The sequence below is a fragment of the Aegilops tauschii genome, chromosome 2, assembly GCF_002575655.3.
Source record: "Aegilops tauschii subsp. strangulata cultivar AL8/78 chromosome 2, Aet v6.0, whole genome shotgun sequence".
Taxonomy (NCBI): domain Eukaryota; kingdom Viridiplantae; phylum Streptophyta; class Magnoliopsida; order Poales; family Poaceae; genus Aegilops; species Aegilops tauschii.
In genome coordinates, this window is record NC_053036.3 from 359,370,718 (window position 1) to 359,389,104 (window position 18,387).

Sequence of the window (18,387 nt, forward strand, 5' to 3'; positions counted from 1 at the left end):
TTGTTGGGTAGAGCTAGGCTATTGTATAATATGTGGTGTTATTTGTTCATCACCCATGTACATGTTTTGGCACATTGTAGTGTTTGAAGTTCATTTGTAAGGCACGTACAAATACAATCATTAGTCTTTCGCTGCAATAATATAGGACTACAATGTACAAAATCGAGTTGTGATGGATCTTTCATGGCAGATACGCCGCTAAATCTATACAATTACAAGATGTTAATGGCCTCTATTTCAACTAATCTAACTCCCAAAATGTCCCAATAAGCCCCCTAGCTCGCGCACATGCATCACGGTTGTGAAAGAACACCTTGTCCCCGCCATTCCAATTCTAGCACTTTCAGAGACCATTGTAGCTCATCACCATTTACCACCAAACCTTAGCAGTTGCAAAAAACCTGGCATTTAAGAAACTGTGGCTACTAGAAAAATGAACCAACATTATTAACATTTTATTTCCCACAAGAGCGTGAAACTGATAGTTCCAGTACCATCAGTTCTATATACAAAATTCAATGAAAATGTTAGTTGTTCTATTGTAGCCAAGGCTCCTTCATTCAACAAAGTTGTCGATAACTCTTTGTGACAATTTTTTAATTTTAGTGCATGCATTTTTACAACAGTTTTGAGGCACATTGATATTGGGGATCATACCTATCCTCACATTGTAGTAGAGATTACTAACATTTTGGAAATATCTGAACTATTGTCCTTTTCAAAAGTCTCCATGCCTAATACCGCATGTTCTTATGTGGTTCAGGACACCAGAGTCGTCTACTAAAGTATTTGTGGATTAACCAACCTTCTCCATCATTTTAAACGTAGGTTTCTACTACTTGGTGCATCAAACTTTATATAATATTAGAGCTAACAGTTCTTGGGTTCAAATGTTGACTTTCACAATGTAAAATAAAAAATCATTGCCCTCTTTTTATCCACATTGAGACATTATTGAGCCAGACTTAAGAGGCGTGTTGAAGTATTTGTGGATTACCCAACCTTCTTCATTGTTTCAAACACTGTTTAATAATTCATCCGATTAATTAGTTAACATGCCAGTTAATCGCTACTCGTACGGTGACCGAATCGAATAGCACCTATTCATCGTGTTAACTTGCTAGGCGATTAATTGACCTGTTAGACCGATTAATTAGCCTATTAGACCAATTAATTGGTTGTTAGGCCGATTAATCATTGCTGACCCATTAGCTAGGGTTCAATCCAACAGTAGGATATTTTGGTATATTACATAGCCGAGAGCATGAGAGTATCGTATAATACTTAAAAAACTAGATATATGTTGACAATTCCTATTTAATTTACCAATTAATGGTCGATCGATTAATCCAGTTAATAGGCCGATTCACTGACTAATCACTACTCCCAAGCCCACCGAGCAGCTACTAGTTACCGGTTCCCTTAACAATGGTTTCAAACATTTAGTTCTATTGGTTGGTGCATGAAGTTTAATAGGGTATTGGCCGCCAAGAGATTTTTTGGTTCAAGTCATAGATCTCATAATTAAAATAAAAGATTTTGGCTCTCTTTTCTTCATTTAGGCCTTGTCGATCCACACGTGAGAGGAGGTGTTGAAGTACATGCAAATGTACAACCTTCTCCTTAATTCAAACTTTTGATTCTACTAGTTAATGCATAAACCTTAATATGGTATCAGAACTGAGAGGTCTTGGGTCCAAGCCTCCGCATTTATAGTTTAAGTAAAATATTGCTTGTTCTCTCTATGTCCACCTTTAGGTTTTATCGAGTCACATGTGAGATGAGGTGTTGAAGTACATGTTGATTGTTGAACCTTCTTTGTGAGTTTACAATTTTGATCCTATTAATAGTGTAGTTAACTTGGTATCAGAGCCAAGAGGTATTGAGTTTAAGACGTAACTAGTGTTTAAATAAGAAAATTTCTGCCCACTTTCTGTCTAGATTCGGGCATTTCTTATGTTGGGCCTTCAATTAAAAGGTGCTCCTTTTGTATTTAATAATATTATTCTAATTATTTCAGGATACATAAATACAATATTATAGTCATATTTCTATTAAAACCATATTTCTAAGGCATTTCCTAGCCTTTTTCATGCTTTTGATTGGAGGTAATATTGAGCACAAGGCCGGCTCGACCATGGGGCTTCGGGTTTGGGCCGTCGGACCGGGCTGCCCATGCCCAAGTTTATTCTTGCTCATGTTTAGACCTTATTGAGCTAGACAAGAAAGAGGGTGTTGATGTATATATGGACTGCCCAATCTTCTCCGCCGGTTCCAATTTTTGATTCTACTGGTTGATGCATAAAACTTACTACGGTGTCAAAACTAAGAGATCCTAGGCTCTCCTTTTGCAGCTTGTTTGCCTCTTAACGCCATATTTAGGCCCTATTGAGCCACAGACGAGAAGGTATTGAAGTGGATTGCCTAACATTGTCCATTAGTTTGGGTTGGTGCATGGAACTTTTAATAGCTTGCATGCTTGGATCATACTAAGGACGCCAACATTTCACCTATCTGGCTACATCTTGCTGAAGAGTGGCTATCAATATCGCCCAGTTCACAGTTTTAGCTAAAGTAGGTGATACCTCCTCTGATTTCTCTTTATGAGTCCTTTGATGAACTGTTTAAACATAATTTCTTATAATGCAAGCTATGGCTTGAGATCTTTTACAAGAGTTCTTCAAATTAAGCTCGATACTCTTTTGTTACACAAATAACAACAAAGTCCTGAACTGGTGATGGTCTGCGGCACTGAACTTTGCCTACACTGTAGTTATGAATGCGGAGCAAAATACACATCATAGCAGAGTTTGTATGCCCGGAACCAAAGCGCAACATTGCATTCTATGTGGATTATCATCGCCGTGATCCACATTAAGTCTTGAATATATAACTTAAATAATCGAGCCATTCGTCTCACCAAACGTGCGGATCGTGCGACTAAACTGTCGAAAGGAAGTCTTCAACAGGGAATGTTGATCCTTCATGATGTTGTCGTCAAGGTCTACCGCCACCATGTGCTTGAGAAGACTTGTACAACCCTTTAACAAGCAAAAGACCCACAAGAGGATTGACATCATCCTTTTCTTGGGTTAACGGCCGAATAGCCACCATGCGCTCAATCGCTTGACTGAGCGCCATCATCTGCTGGGCCAACGCGTCGTGCCACCGCTCCATGCCATAAATCATTGGTGCTTCATTGCTGCTAGCCGAACCAGATCCAATCGCACTACCATCTGTTGGTGCGTGATGTCGAGAGTCGCCAGGGTGGCCAGAGCCACTACAATTTGGCTCAAGGACTCGCCAAGAGAATGAACGGTTTTGTGGTGAGGGTTAGGAGGCACCATCCCAATCTCTTTGGAAATCTGACTAACCGCATCCAAATTTGCATGCGTTTAGGGAGGAATCAATGAATCGAAACACCAAATTCCCTACCTTCTACTAGGATTTTACGGCCAAGGGTTACAATTCGACGATCGATCTGGACCTTTGATACTCCAAGTGTAGCGTCCCTTAGTCCTACAATTGAAAGACCGAATTTCCTACCTTCTACTGTATTTTACGGCCAAGGGTCGAACAATTCCACGATCGATCTGGACCTCTGATACTAAGCGTAATGTCCCTTAGTCCTAAGTGATTTGGGTGTGATTCATACTGATACAGGATATGCAACGATTGGGGATCGATGAAAAGCAAGATAGGGTAGAGAGTTCATTCTTTTCTTGCTGCCATTACCACTCTCAGGCTATATAGCCAAGGACTCGCGCAACTTACGCCATCTTTATCACGCCTTCCTAACTCGATGGTGCCACCCTAGTCTCCACTTGTACCACTTCGGCCTGTGTTGTTACAAATTCTGTCGTGAATCTCTACTACTTAAAAAGAATAGATTTCACTACTTAAAAAGAACGTAAGGTTCCCGTTTCACCTTTCTTTCCACCACCCCCTTTGTCCAACCTACCCCTATTATAGTCAATCACCTCAATTAACTTACCTTCTTAACCAATTATACTTTAACTTACTTACCAAACTCCTGAACAAAATATAAGGTAAATCACGGGCAAAATTTGATGAACATTTACTTTCACAATCGCATTATTATAGACAGGTAAATCACAAGCTAACATACTAGAATATTTATATCCCGTTGCAACGCACGGGCATTGTTCTAGTAAACCAAAAAGCAACTCTCACTTGGTACTCTGCGAAAATGAAATTTCATGGCATAAAATTCTTTTGGAGTCTCATGCCTGTGCATCCGTGTCAGCTCATGTAGATTCGCCTGCCTGCAACCATACCAAGGATGTTTGGTTTTGAAATTTCGGCCTGACTGGACATGAGATGAACTTCCCAGCTGAGCCCACGTGAATAGACTTAACCCTTCTCCAAGAGTGGTAACGTGCAATGGAGAAGTAATATCTCCGGCATAAAGCATACAAGTACACAACTATCGATGGCCTAGGAAACATGACGAAGCGACAAAATGCATGGGCATTACCATCAGTAGCCAGCTTGTTTCCAGAAAACTCAGTGGATTACTTCTGCCCAAGTAGTTCTCTGAACTATTGTAGCAATACTTGTTACTTTTTGCATCATTATGTCTTTGATGCTCATTTCTCTTGAATATCGAATTGATATACTCTGTTCCACAAAAGAATTATGCATTCACAAACCTTTGTTGCAGTATGGAGAATATCATCAAACGTTATCAGAATTTCCCAGAAGCACATGGAAGGAGCCTTCTCAAAGAGGTGACAAAGGACAGAATCAACATCATTAAAACATTATCTAGAGTGTCTATCTTTACCTCTTATTGGATATTAAAAATCAGTTTTGATGCTCTGCTGCAGATACCTTTCTATGAGCAGATCTATACACTTTTCCTACAGCAGTAACTATTTTTTTTATAAAGAAAGAGCATAAATCATGCTATGGAAATGTTACAAATATGAGTTCACAAAACTGGAAAATACAAAAGGAATTATGTTCTGATTTAAAGTGATGGTATTAAATAAATGAGACATTATGCACATTTATGCCCATTTGCTTTGAGAATATTCTCGGTACTGCTAATGATCATTTCCATTTTTCTAGAGAAGAAGCAAGGATTTTCAAATTCCCATAGTGACAACAGATAGAAGGCCAAACATTCATGACATGTAACATCTCAAAATTGCTTCTACAAGTACCAATTGCAACTATAAATAGTTCCAAAAGGTTACTAATATATATATATTATCAGCAGGTCAATTGATGAATCAAGCATATCCCAGTTGACCATCGAACAGCTTAGCCAAATTGAAAGAAAATTGGAGTATGCACTAAGGAGGGCAAAGACCAGGAAGGTATGTTTCAGTAAGGCATGTTTGGTATGTATATCATTTATTAGCTTCCTAGTCCAAATATATTTTGGCAAACTTCGTCGCAGAATTTTCGTTTAGATTCCAATTGAAGACTTATTTGTGTAAAGTATCATTAAGGTTCTCTTACAGGAAAAGAACTGGGATGTCTATGCAAGTTTGAAATTTTTATTTTTCTTGTCACCATGTAAATTTAACCTACCTTTTATTAAAAAAATCGTGAAAATGGGAATCACACTCCACATAACAAAATGTGAAATTGAGAATCACACTCGATAGAGATGTTTATGTAGTTTACATTCTTTCTTGCCTATTAATACTGTAACACTTTTTTGCGGGGTATTACTACTGTAACACTTGTGCCAGGCTTCTCATGCTCAGACAGAAACCCAAAGCATTTATTTTAGTATCTGAGTCTACCATTTATCAGTTGCACTGATACTTATGTTCCATGAATGACTATCGGATTTGTTGTAAACAGACTACCTAGCACAACACATGGTATTTGCAGATCTAACATCAAAGAGGGAATTGGCCCATTAGTACAACATGAAAGTCACTAGTTGGTATGAAAGTTTAACACTACTCATGCCTGCTTTACCCCAAAGATTAGACAGTCTAGAAGACTGCAACAACTGATTTTTCACAAGAGGGCATGCTCTTCACAGCACCTGATAAGATATTGGTCAAACAGTTCGAGCGATCTCTCAACGTTTTGGGAAAATCCCTGATATAGATAAGGAATAACAGAAAAAAATTCTTTTTTTTTACCTGCTAAATCTGGCTCTTTCAGTGATTCACGATGAATTACCTGTCTTATGGTGAAATGGAAGGAGTGGGTCCAAACTAAGTTTCTACTGTTGGTGGATGGCATAGATGTGAATCTGGGATGTATATTAGGATGAAGATTCAATTAAGGTTCCACCATCTGAATTCCTATTCACGGCAGGCAGATGACTAGTCCTTTGCCTTACGGTGCCAATGAATAACTAAACTTGTTGCATTACTAGTAATTTTGATTTATATGGTTTATATCTTTTGGCGTTTTTAGATATTTCAGTCTAATATGCCCCCGGATTCATTTTTAAATTCAACACACTTTCTCCTGGGTGGAATCAGTTGGAAGCGTATAGGATCGCCACACTACAGGAGAAGGTGAGTCTCGATATACTAACAAGATTTTTCTAAAGTCCTATTTTATCTGAAGCACGCAGAGCATAAAACTAATTTTAGTACTTAAGAGGCTTACCACGTCCAGCACATGTCTCCATCCAGCTCTATGAAAGAATCATCCGGAGGCAAATCTTTTGCCTCCGTTTCAAAAAAAAAAAAAAAAAAACAGTTCTCACTGTATAAACAAGCAGCCGCATCTGCTAGATTTCAGTTCTGCGTAATGGATAAAACTTAATCAGGGAAATGCATTTATCCAGTGTATGCGACATCGAGATATTTCTGCATGTGCGCCTTATTTTTCATGCGTGATGTGTTCAGGGCCTGCTGTTCTATTGGACTGTGGCTCTGCGCAAAAGCAAGCAAGAAACCAGTGGATAAAGCAAGCTATAACCCCCCCCCCCCCCCCCCCCCCCCCCACACACACACACACACACACACACAGACACAAAAGATGGAGCAACCAACTCTGTACCTTCCCGCAAAAAAGAAAAAACAGACTCTGTAAATTACATCTTGCTGTCAGGCTCGCTCATGACGTTCCTGATGCATGGTTGCAGGGGAAAACAACGCTCGAGGAGAGGGACTTGATGGAGATGGTCTCGAGGAAGGAGCAGGCAAGTGGATTGATCCATTGCAGTTAATCATAGCACTCGGTTTCACCATGGAGTTGATGTCTTGCATGTAAACAGAAGCAGGAGGGAGGAAGGTATGTAACTAGAAGCCAGCAAAGCAGCAGGGAGGTGGATTTGACGCTCAGCCTCGGCATCGGCATTGGCTGCAACGTTGGTTGCTCGCATAGGCACCAAACGCCAATTGACCTCAACATGCCGTGAGAGAGACATTTTCGGCTGGCTCATGAGCTTCATAGTTGGAGTGACGTTGCATGTGAAGCACCAACAGATTCTCCAGAATTTGCCGCGAACATTTTGAGTTGGCTTAAGTCAAATCTGAAGCTATCATAGTTTCTGCACAGGTGCACAGCTTTTCACCCCATTGCGTTTAGGGCTCGATTAAGAATTTGGTGTTCTTCTTCCGTTCTGTTGTACTAGCACAAGCTTACTGCACAAAATGTGTGCATTTGTGCTTATCTCCACCAAATTCAAGTTATCTTCCATGAGTACCATGATATGTATCTTCAGTGAAACGAATCCATGATTTGTGTTCTACTAATGCAGTAAGGTGCCCTTGGTTATAGTGCACAACTCTGGTAAACTCAAGTTATTATGTGTCAAGTAGATATTTCACTATCCCCGCAAAAAAAAAATCACTATATTTTTCCTGACGGGGTTACCGAGGGAGAAAGTGAGGATTGTAGATGGTAAAAATGTTTTTTTAAGTGTCAACATCTCTATTTATTCATAGAAGGTAGTGATCTCTGCCGAAATAATCACAAGGGCTGGCTGAGTTTGTGGGATACTGTAGCTCTGGAAAAGTTAAAACACACACATGGAGATTGATCCGAAATGGGCTAGCGGTTGGCTCAGAAGTTAACAGGCGAAGAATTAAGGCTGGAGTCTTCTGTGTTGCTTGTGGTGGAGAAGAAACAAATTAGGGCAGTGATCTGCGCCGGCGCACCGGCCCAACTGTTGGGCCGGTCGAACGCCAACCGCCCGATGTAGCGAGCCGGAACCGTCCGATCTGGCAACTCAACCCTCGACTCGTTCTTCCTTCGGTCAAAGCTTCCAGAAAAAACGCCCCCACCCAGCCAATCCTCCTTCCACCTTTGTGCGTGCGCTCCCGGCGAGCTCGCCGCTCCCCCCTCCCGCTCCCGCGGTTGCAGCGTCTGGTCCCCCACCCCCTTTTGTCCCCGTCGTCGAGCTCGGCGCAGGCGTCGCCGTCTCTGCTGGCCTCCATCGACATGCATCGTACCTACAGAACTCCGGTGGTCGGTTGAAGCAAAAACGAACAATGCTTCCAGCAAAATCGAACAACGCTTCCAGTAAAACCAAACTTAGGTCCCAGCAAAAATGACATGAAACATTTGAGAGCTCTGCAGCCGATGAAGCAAAAAATTATATCTATTCCAGCAAAGAAATTCATCGGTTCCAGCAAAAACAAAATTTTGGTTCACCAAAAAAAGACGCATCAGCAAAAACGGCCACTCCCTCTTGCAACACCCCTGGTCACCGGTTGTAGCTCCGGCGTACATGGTTGCAACTCCCGGCGTTTGAACGACGTTGGATGCAGCCCTCCTCGCCACTGGATGCAGCTTCCTCCGGCGAGCTGTCAACCTTGCAGCACGTCCACCAAATGCTTCCCGCAAATCGAGACACCGGTTCCAGCAAAAACGAAAAGAGTTCATCAAATCGAATGGGGATGGTAGCAAAAAAGAAAGGGGTTGTAGCAAAAAAAGTGGGTGGATCCAGCAAAAAAATAACCTGGTTCCAGCAACCCTGGGCTCCAGCACAAACTCGTCGCCGCCGCGGCTGATTGCAGGTTAGTCATGGCGACTAGCGAAGCTCTGGCTGCGGTTGCCATGGAAAGGGTGCGCGTCCAGTTGCCGCGGACAAGGCGACGAGCAAGCCCCTGGCTGTGGGCGGCCATGGAGAGGAATGCATCCGGTGCGGGTGATCCGCACACGATTCAAAATGAGGCGCATCCAGTTGCCGGCGGCCATGGCGACGACCGCGCCCCCGGCTGTGGGTGGATGGGGAGGGAGATGCGAGTGGATATGGAAGAGAAGGGATAAGGTCGCGGGCGGTGCGCGGGCCCCAACAGCCACGCGTTTGATCCCCTGTGTGGAAGACGTGGCTAAACAGGCGGTTCGATCGCTAATCATCGAACGACCCGCGCGTGACCGGCTTCGGCCGGTCCGCCGGCTACAACCGTTTCCCAACAAATTATCATCGGTTTTGGGACAGTCATCATTCAGCAAAATTCTGGAAGGTAATGCGCTCGGAATTGGGAGTTCCGGTGGCGATCCCACCGGTTTCAGTAAGCTCCCAGGGTGATCTTTCTAGATGGCTGCTGTCTTGGTTGGCGGATGCCTCTGACGACGAACGAGCTACCATGGTTCGGAGCCTCTATGGGCTATGGTTGGCAAGGAACAGTGCACGGGATGGGAGGATCGAATCATCGAAGAGGCGTCAGATACTGAACGATCAGTGGTGAAGCTGATGGAGGAACGGCAGTCGATTCATGGCCGCAAGAGCAAGATTGTGAAGCCTGTACCAATGCAGAAATGGGAGCCGCCGGACCCTGGATGGGTGAAGGTGAACGTCGACGGAGCAACGACCAAGATGGGAAAGAAGGGTGGCGTGGGAGTGGTGTTCGGAAATCACGAGGGTGCCTTCCTGGGAGGGGCATGCCACTTCTTTCCTCAGTCTATGGAACCAGCAAAGATCCTAGCTGACGAAGTGAATGCTACTTACTAGACTGCATATTGAGATGGATTGCAAAGATATCGTCAGCAAGCTTCCGAACATGGAGCGTGACGTGTCGATGCTGGGGCCAATGATCAAGGAGGTGAAACAGCTTCTGGAGACACGCCAAGTGCAGGGGGGTTGGGTTAGGCGCACAGTTGGTTTAGCTAAGGAAGGGGTAATGAATAATTTGTGTAAGGTTTAGTTGAATGAATCACCTGAGTATTCTGCGCATTATTTCGATGGTAGTTTTTGTCTGTTCAATGGACCAAGCACATGGACCAAGATTTGAACCTACCGGCAAGCAGCACGATGCAAAGAAGAAACTTGCGCATACCTTGATTCAGATCTCCTTCTCCGATCGCCGGCACTCTCCTGTGCTTGTCGGGCGGCGCCCGCGTTTGTGTCCGTCCGTCGTAGGAGCCGAGGAGGATTGGGGCCGGACGAGAGACAGGGAGAGAGAGTGTCTGTCCATTTCCCCGGCACGTGTCTCAAAGGCTTCCGTAGTAGCCGCCAGGTGCCCCATCAGCTGAACGCCCGGTGACACGCGCGACGTGCACGGCCCCCGTCAGCCGAACCCCGCTGCAAATGTGAATCCCTCCCGCGAGAGCAGCCCACGGACAATTTTCTTTTGACACAGAAGTACAGATGCACGTGCTTATTTATTTTTTCACATCAATGCGGGATTGACGAAGTCGTCACAAACGTCTTCCTAGTCAACGGAAAAGCCTTTTCTTACTGGACGCACATCATCAAAAGGTCTAAAATAAATCCAAGAAATACCACCATCAATGTTCTAGGACTTGAACCGTCTGTGGTTTAGTTTCACCAAAAAAAACCTAGTTCGCAGCCCATATACATTCTAAATGTAGTAATTTAAAACACAGAAATAGGGAAAACATGAAATGAGATGTTGAATTTCTGAATTTTATAGAAACAAGAATCACATAAAAAGAAAAAGAAACGGCAGAGAAACATAGGAATTATTGACAAACAACAGAAGAAAACATAAGATCCGGTTTCCTCGAAACATTCTATGGCCCATAGAAATTCAAAGGAATGTACCATACTAATTCCTCTGTGCCAAACAACATCAAAGGAAAAATCCTTCTAGGAATCATATCCTTCAAAATTCATGTGATTTTCTTTTGTTGTCCTAAACCTAAAATTGAACACGGAAAGTTTGGCTTCACTAAAGTTGTCATCTGTGTTGTCATTGACTTGCACATTTTAGTCTACAAAATGAAGTTGTTTCGTACCGTCTCTTGGCAAACATGAATACACAAAAAAGAAATATGTCTACTCTATAATGTTTTGTTGAGATGTACATTAAGAATCAGTTAGATTATAAATTTGCTGCATGAAATATGTGTTACTTCCTCTGTTTTAATTATTGTTGTGGTTTTAGTTTAATTTAAACTAAAACCATGACGATAATTATGGAACGGAGGAGTATTTTTCTTTTAAGAAACATGGTACAAATGCAGATGCTCGCGGAAACATATGAACACTCATTCCTATGAATGCACATACACATATCCTACCCCCGTAACACCTTCGAAAGACTGAGCAGACAAATCTTAAGACCGACAAAGTTACCACAAAGCGACCTGTAGTGAAAGGGAACGAGGTCTCCACTGAGCGAACGTCGTGGAAAATCCTGAAATAAATCCAGGATTATGCAAGCACTCATACTAAGTTTAGGAATTGAACTTGGTGAAATCTTCTATTCTAAATAGCCGCAACCCACTATCTATTTTTGCTCCTCAAGCAACCATGCCACATCATCAAGTCATGCATGTGGTCATAATTACTTATTTTACCTCTTCATCTTACCATGCCACATCATCAATTCATGAATGTGGTCATAAGTTACAACATGTGCACTGATCTACCCATTATTTTACTAATTTTTGTGTGGGCATATATGGTATATACATTGAATGCTTAGAGCAAATATATGTAGATCATGTTACACATTTTCGTTTAAAATGGCCCCACCTTTACTTTAATTCAATAGTTTATATTTTTATGCATCATTTTGTCAAATGCTTCATAGGATTTTTTTTGTTTTTAAAATATAAACTAAGAGCAATTCTAAATTGTTTTCTACAATAGTTTTAGTTTTGGGTCCCGATAACGCCCACACGTGTCCGCGTTAAGGGGTATGGCCACAGATTTTGTGTGGTATCTAAGAGAACCAGTCCACACATCTACGTGTGGGCAAAACAAGTAATGCCCACACACCCGGTCTTTTGCCTCGCGGTCCCTCCCATACACCTATGTGTGGGCAAAATAGATAACGCCCACACGCCCGTACGTCCGGCCTCCTACCTGACGGTCTCGTACGCCCCGCGTGACAGTCATCACGCGTCCCCGCAGTTGCCATGGTTCGGACCCTCTTCCATGTTCGTTTAACTGCAGTTGCCATGTTGTTGAACTACAGTTGCCATGTCTGACAACTACAGTTGCCATGGTTGCTCAACTGCAGTTGCCATCTCAGGTCAAGTGCCAGATGCCATTTTTGAACAACTGCAGTGAAGGAAATATGCCCTAGAGGCAATAATAAGTTGTTATTTATATTTCCTTATATCATGATAAATGTTTATTATTCATGCTAGAATTGTATTAACCGGAAACTTAGTACATATGTGAATACATAGAAAAAACAGAGTGTCCCTAGTATGCCTCTACTTGACTAGCTCGTTAATCAAAGATGGTTAAGTTTCCTGACCATAGACATGTGTTGTCATTTGATGAACGGGATCACATCATTAGAGAATGATGTGATGGACAAGGCCCATCCGTTAGCTTAGCATTATGATCGTTTAGTTTTATTGCTATTACTTTCTTCATGACTTATACATATTCCTCTGACTATGAGATTATGCAACTCCCGAATACCGGAGGAATACCTTGTGTGCTATCAAACATCACAACGTAACTGAGTGATTATAAAGATGCTCTACAGGTGTCTCCGAAAGTGTTTGTTGAGTTGGCATAGATCAAGATTAGGATTTGTCACTCCGTGTATCGGAGATGTATCTCTGGGCCCTCTCGGTAATGCACATCACTATAAGCCTTGCAAGTAATGTGACTAAGGAGTTAGTTGCGGGATGATGCATTACGGAACGAGTAAAGAGACTTGCTGGTAACGAGATTGAACTAGGTATGATGATACCGACGATCGAATCTCGGACAAGTAACATACCGATGACAAAGGGAATGACGTATGTTGTTATGCGGTTTGACCGATAAAGATCTTAGTAGAATATATAGGAACCAATATGAGCATCCAGGTTCCGCTATTGGTTATTGACCGGAGATGTGTCTCGGTCATGTCTACATAGTTCTCGAACCCGTAGGGTCCGCACGCTTAAACGTTCGATGACGATTAGTATTATGAGTTATGTGTTTTGGTGACGAAGTTTGTTCGGAGTCCCGGATGAGATCACGGACTGACGAGGAGTCTCGAAATGGTTCCGAGTGATTCGGATATTTTACCGGAGTACCGAGGGGTTACCGGAAGCCCCCGGGGGAAATATTGGGCCTTAGTGGGCCTTAGTGGAGAGAGAGGAGGGCCACGAGTGGTGGCCGCCCCCCCATGGCAGTCCGAATTGGACTAGGGGGAGGGGGCGGCGCCCCCCTTTCCCTCTCCCTCTCGCTCTCCTTCCTTTTCCCTCCGGTGGAGAAAGGAAAAGGGGGGAGGGCGAATCCTACTGGGACTAGGAGTCCAAGTAGGACTCCCCCCATGGCGCGCCCCTCCTGGCCACCGGCCTCCTCCTCCCCTCATTTATATACGGGGGCGGGGGGCACCCCAAAGGCACAACAAGAATTCTCTTACCCGTGTGCGGTGCCCCCCTCCATAGTTTACTCCTCCAGTCATAGCATCGTAGTGCTTAGGCGAAGCCCTGCGCGGATCACATCAACATCACCGTCACCACGCCTTCGTGCTGACGGAACTCTCCCTCGACCCTCTACTGGATAAAGGGTTCGAGGGACATCATCGAGATGAACGTGTGCTGAACACGGATGTGCCGTACGTTCGGTACTTGGATCGGTTGGATCGTGAAGACGTTCGACTACATCAACCGCGTTAACATAACGCTTCCGCTTTTGGTCTACGAGGGTACGTGGACACACTCTCCCCGTCTCGTTGCTATGCATCTCCTAGATAGATCTTGCGTGATCGTAGGAATTTTTTTGAAATTGCATGCCACGTTCTCCAACAGTGGCATCAGAGCCAGGTCTATGCGTAGATGATATGCACGAGTAGAACACAAAGAGTTGTGGGCGATAATAGTCAAAATGCTTACCACCAACGTCTTACTTTGATTCAGCGGTATTGTTGGATGAAGCGGCCCGGACCGATATTACATGACCGCGTTCATGAGATTGGTTCTACCGACGTGCTTCGCACACAGGTGGCTGGCGGGTGTCTGTTTCTCCAACTTTAGTTGAATCGAGTTTGACTACGGCCGGTCCTTGTTGAAGGTTAAAATAGCACACTTGATGAAAAATCATTGTGGTTTTGATGCGTAGGTAAGAACGGTTCTTGCTAGAAGCCCGTAGCAGCCACGTAAAACTTGCAACAACAAAGTAGAGGACGTCTAACTTGTTTTTGCAGGGCATGTTGTGATGTGATATGGTCTAGACGTGATGAGATATAAATTGTTGTATGAGATGATCATGTTTTGTAAAAGTTATCGGCAACTGGCAGGAGCCTTATGGTTGTCGACTTATTGTATGAAATGCAATCGCCATGTAATTGCTTTACTTTATCACTAAGCGGTAGCGATAGTCATGGAAGCAATAGTTGGCGAGATGACAGCGACGCTACGATGGAGATCAAGGTGTCAAGCCGGTGACGATGGAGATCATGACGGTGCTTTGGAGATGGAGATCAAAGGCACAAGATGATGATGGCCATATCATGTCACATATTTTGATTGCATGTGATGTTTATCTTTTATGCATCTTACTTTTCTTAGTACGGCGGTAGCATTATAAGATGATCCCTCACTAAATTTCAATGTATAAGTGTTCTCCCTGAGTATGCACCATTGCTACAGTTTGTCGTGCCGAGACACCACGTGATGATCGGGTGTGATAAGCTCTACGTTCACATACAACGGGTGCAAGCCAGTTTTGCACGTGCAGAATACTCGGGTTAAACTTGACGAGCCTAGCATATGCAGATATGGCCTCAGAACACTGAGACCGAAAGGTCGAACGTGAATGATATAGTAGATATGATCAACATAGAGATGTTCACCATTGAAAACTACTCCATCTCACGTGATGATCGGACATGGTTTAGTTGATATGGATCACGTGATCATTTAGATAACTAGAGGGATGTCTATCTAAGTGGGGGTTCTTAAGTAATATGATTAATTGAACTTTAATTTATCATGAACTTAGTACCTGATAGTTTTTGCATATCTATGTTGTTGTAGATCAGTGGTCCGTGCTACCGTTCCCTTGAATTTTAATGCGTTCCTAGAGAAAGCTAAGTTGAAAGATGATGGTAGCAACTACACGGACTGGGTCCGTAACTTGAGGATTATCCTCATTGCTGCACAGAAGAATTACGTCCTGGAAGCACTGCTACATGCAAGGCCCGCTGCAGGAGCAACTCCGGACGTTATGAACATCTGGCAAAGCAAAGCTGATGACTACTTGATAGTTTAGTGTGCCATGCTTTACGGCTTAGAATCGGGACTTCAAAGACGTTTTGAACGTCATGGAGCATATGAGATGTTCCAGGAGTTGAAGTTAATATTTCAATAAACTGCCCGAGTTGAGAAGTATGAAGTCTCCAACAAGTTCTATAGCTACAAGATGGAGGAGAAAAGTTCTGTCAGTGAACATATACTCAAAATGTTTGGGTACCATAACCACTTGACTCAGCTGGGAGTTAATCTTCCCGATGATAGTGTCATTGACAGAGTTCTTCAGTCACTGCCACCAAGCTATAAAGGCTTCGTGATGAACTATAATATGCAAGGGATGGAAAAGACAATTCCCGAGCTCTTCGCAATGCTAAAGGCCGCGGAGGTAGAAATCAAGAAGGAGCATCAAGTGTTGATGGTTAACAAAACCACTAGTTTCAAGAAAAAGGGCAAAGGGAAGAAGGGGAACTTCAAGAAGAACAGCAAGCAAGTTGCTGCTGAAGGGAAGAAGCTCAAGTCTGTACCTAAGCCTGAAACTGAGTGCTTCTACTGCAAAGGGACTGGTCAATGGAAGCGGAACTGCCCCAAGTATTTGGCGGATAAGAAGGATGGAAAAGTGAAAGGTATATTTGATATACATGTTATTGATATGTACCTTACTAATGCTCGTAGTAGCGCCTGGGTATTTGATACTGATTCTGTTGCTCATGTTTGCAACTCGAAATAGGGGCTAAGGATTAAACGAAGATTGGCTAAGGACGAGGTGACGATGCGCGTGGGAAATGGTTCCAAAGTCGATGTGATCGCCGTCGGCACGCTACCTCTACATCTACCTTCAGGATTAGTTTTAGACCTAAATAATTGTTATTTGGTGTCAGCGCTGAGCATGAACATTATATCTGGATCTTGTTTGATGCGAGATGGTTATTCATTTAAATTCAGAGAATAATGGTTGTTCTACTTATATGAGTAATATCTTTTATGGTCATGCACCCTTGATGAGTGGTCTATTTTTGTTCAATCTTGATTGTGGTGATACACATATTCATAATATTGAAGCCAAAAGATGCAAAGTTAATAATGATAGTGCAACTTATTTGTGGCACTGCCGTTTAGGTCATATTGGTGTAAAGCACATGAGGAAACTCCATGCTGATGGGCTTTTGGAATCACTTGATGCTTGCGAACCATGCCTCATGGGCAAGATGAATAAGACTCCGTTCTCCGGAACAATGGAGCGAGCAACTGACTTATTGGAAATAATACATACTGGTGTATGCGGTCCGATGAGTGTTGAGGCTCGCGGCGGGTATTGTTATTTTCTGACCTTCACAGATGATTTGAGCAGATGTGGGTATATCTACTTGATGAAACATAAGTCTGAAACATTTGAAAAGTTCAAAGAATTTCAGAGTGAAGTGGAAAATCATCGTAACAAGAAAATAAAGTTTCTACGATCTGATTGTGGAGGTGAATATTTGAGTTATGAGTTTGGGCTTCATTTGAAACAATGTGGAATAGTTTCGCAACTCACGCCACCTGGAACACCACAGCGTAATGGTGTGTCCGAACGTCGTAACCGTACTTTATTAGATATGGCGCGATATATGATGTCTCTTACCAATTTACCACTATCGTTTTGGGGTTATGCTTTAGAGACGGCTACATTCACGTTAAATAGGGCACCATCTAAATCCGTTGAGACGACACCATATGAACTGTTGTTTGGCAAGAAACCTAAGCTGTCGTTTCTTAAAGTTTGGGTTGTGATGCTTATGTGAAAAAACTTCAACCTGATAAGCTCGAACCCAAATCGGAGAAATGTGTCTTCATAGGATACCCAAAGGAAACTGTTGGGCACTGTCGGTGTCAAAACCGGCAGATCTCGGGTAGGGGGTCCCGAACTGTGCGTCTGAGGATCGAAGGTAACAGGAGACAGGGACACGATGTTTACCCAGGTTCGGGCCCTCTTGATAGAGGTAATACCCTACTTCCTTCTTGATTATCTTGGGTGAATATGGGGTTTACAAGTGTTGATCTACCTCGAGATCGTAATGGCTAAACCCTAGATGTCTAGCCTGTATGATTATGATTGCCTTCACGGACTAAACCCTCTGGTTTATATAGACACCGGAGGGACCTAGGGTTGTACAGAGTCGGTCTACAGAGGAAGGAATCTTCATATCCGAATGCCAAGTTTGCCTTCCACGTAAAGGAGAGTCCCATCTGGACACGGGAAGAAGTCTTCTATCTTGTATCTTCATGGCCCATTAGTCCGGCCCACGTCACATAGCCCGGACGCCCGAGGACCCCTTAATCCAGGACTCCCTCAGTAGCCCCTGAACCAGGCTTCAATGACGATGTGTCCGGCGCGCATATTGTCTTTGGCATTGCAAGGCGGGTTCCTCCTCCGAATACTTGAAAGTAGTCTTCGAACATAGAAATCGTGTCCGGCTCTACAAAACAGGCACCACACACAACCACAAAGAGTATAATATTTCACAAGTCCCATCTACTGACAACTTTTGTAGCGAGATGTTACGTCCCTGCCCGGTCATTATTTCGAACCGTTTTTTAGCCTCCCGCTCCATGTTTGAAGATGCGGTTTTCATTGGCACATCTTGTCGAAGCAGAGATCGTGTCCCCTTATCGTGGGATTCTCATTAATACGGGTGTGGGTAATCCAACAGCGCCATCCGCATGACCCTTGGGGAATAGGCGAGTTTTAAGGCGAGTGGGGAGGCGCTTGATATTCGCTACCTTGATAAGAGGATAAGGATTCACTCTTTCACCCACACCTTCTTCCTCTCTGCCCAT

General features: G+C 43.4%; 1 protein-coding gene across 1 annotated transcript; it reads left to right on the forward strand.

Moving 5' to 3' along the window:
- Positions 1–3,845: 3,845 nt before the first annotated feature.
- LOC141041684 (uncharacterized) lies at positions 3,846–9,174 on the forward strand. Its single transcript, XM_073508578.1, has 4 exons — positions 3,846–4,751; positions 5,095–5,159; positions 5,246–5,345; positions 7,091–9,174. Exons 1-4 carry the CDS (start codon positions 4,686–4,688, stop codon positions 7,172–7,174), a joined length of 315 nt encoding a protein of 104 aa, XP_073364679.1. The 5' UTR covers positions 3,846–4,685; the 3' UTR covers positions 7,175–9,174.
- The last annotated feature ends 9,213 nt before the right edge of the window (positions 9,175–18,387 follow it).

Bases quoted from the DNA above. Each gene is read 5' to 3' on its own strand.
- LOC141041684 (XM_073508578.1), top strand. From the start codon at position 4,686: ATGGAGAATATCATCAAACGTTATCAGAATTTCCCAGAAGCACATGGA. The intron at 5,160-5,245 runs GTAACATCTCAA...TATTATCAGCAG, and splicing joins AGGCCAAACATTCATGACAT to GTCAATTGATGAATCAAGCA. The intron at 5,346-7,090 runs GTATGTTTCAGT...GCATGGTTGCAG, and splicing joins GGAGGGCAAAGACCAGGAAG to GGGAAAACAACGCTCGAGGA.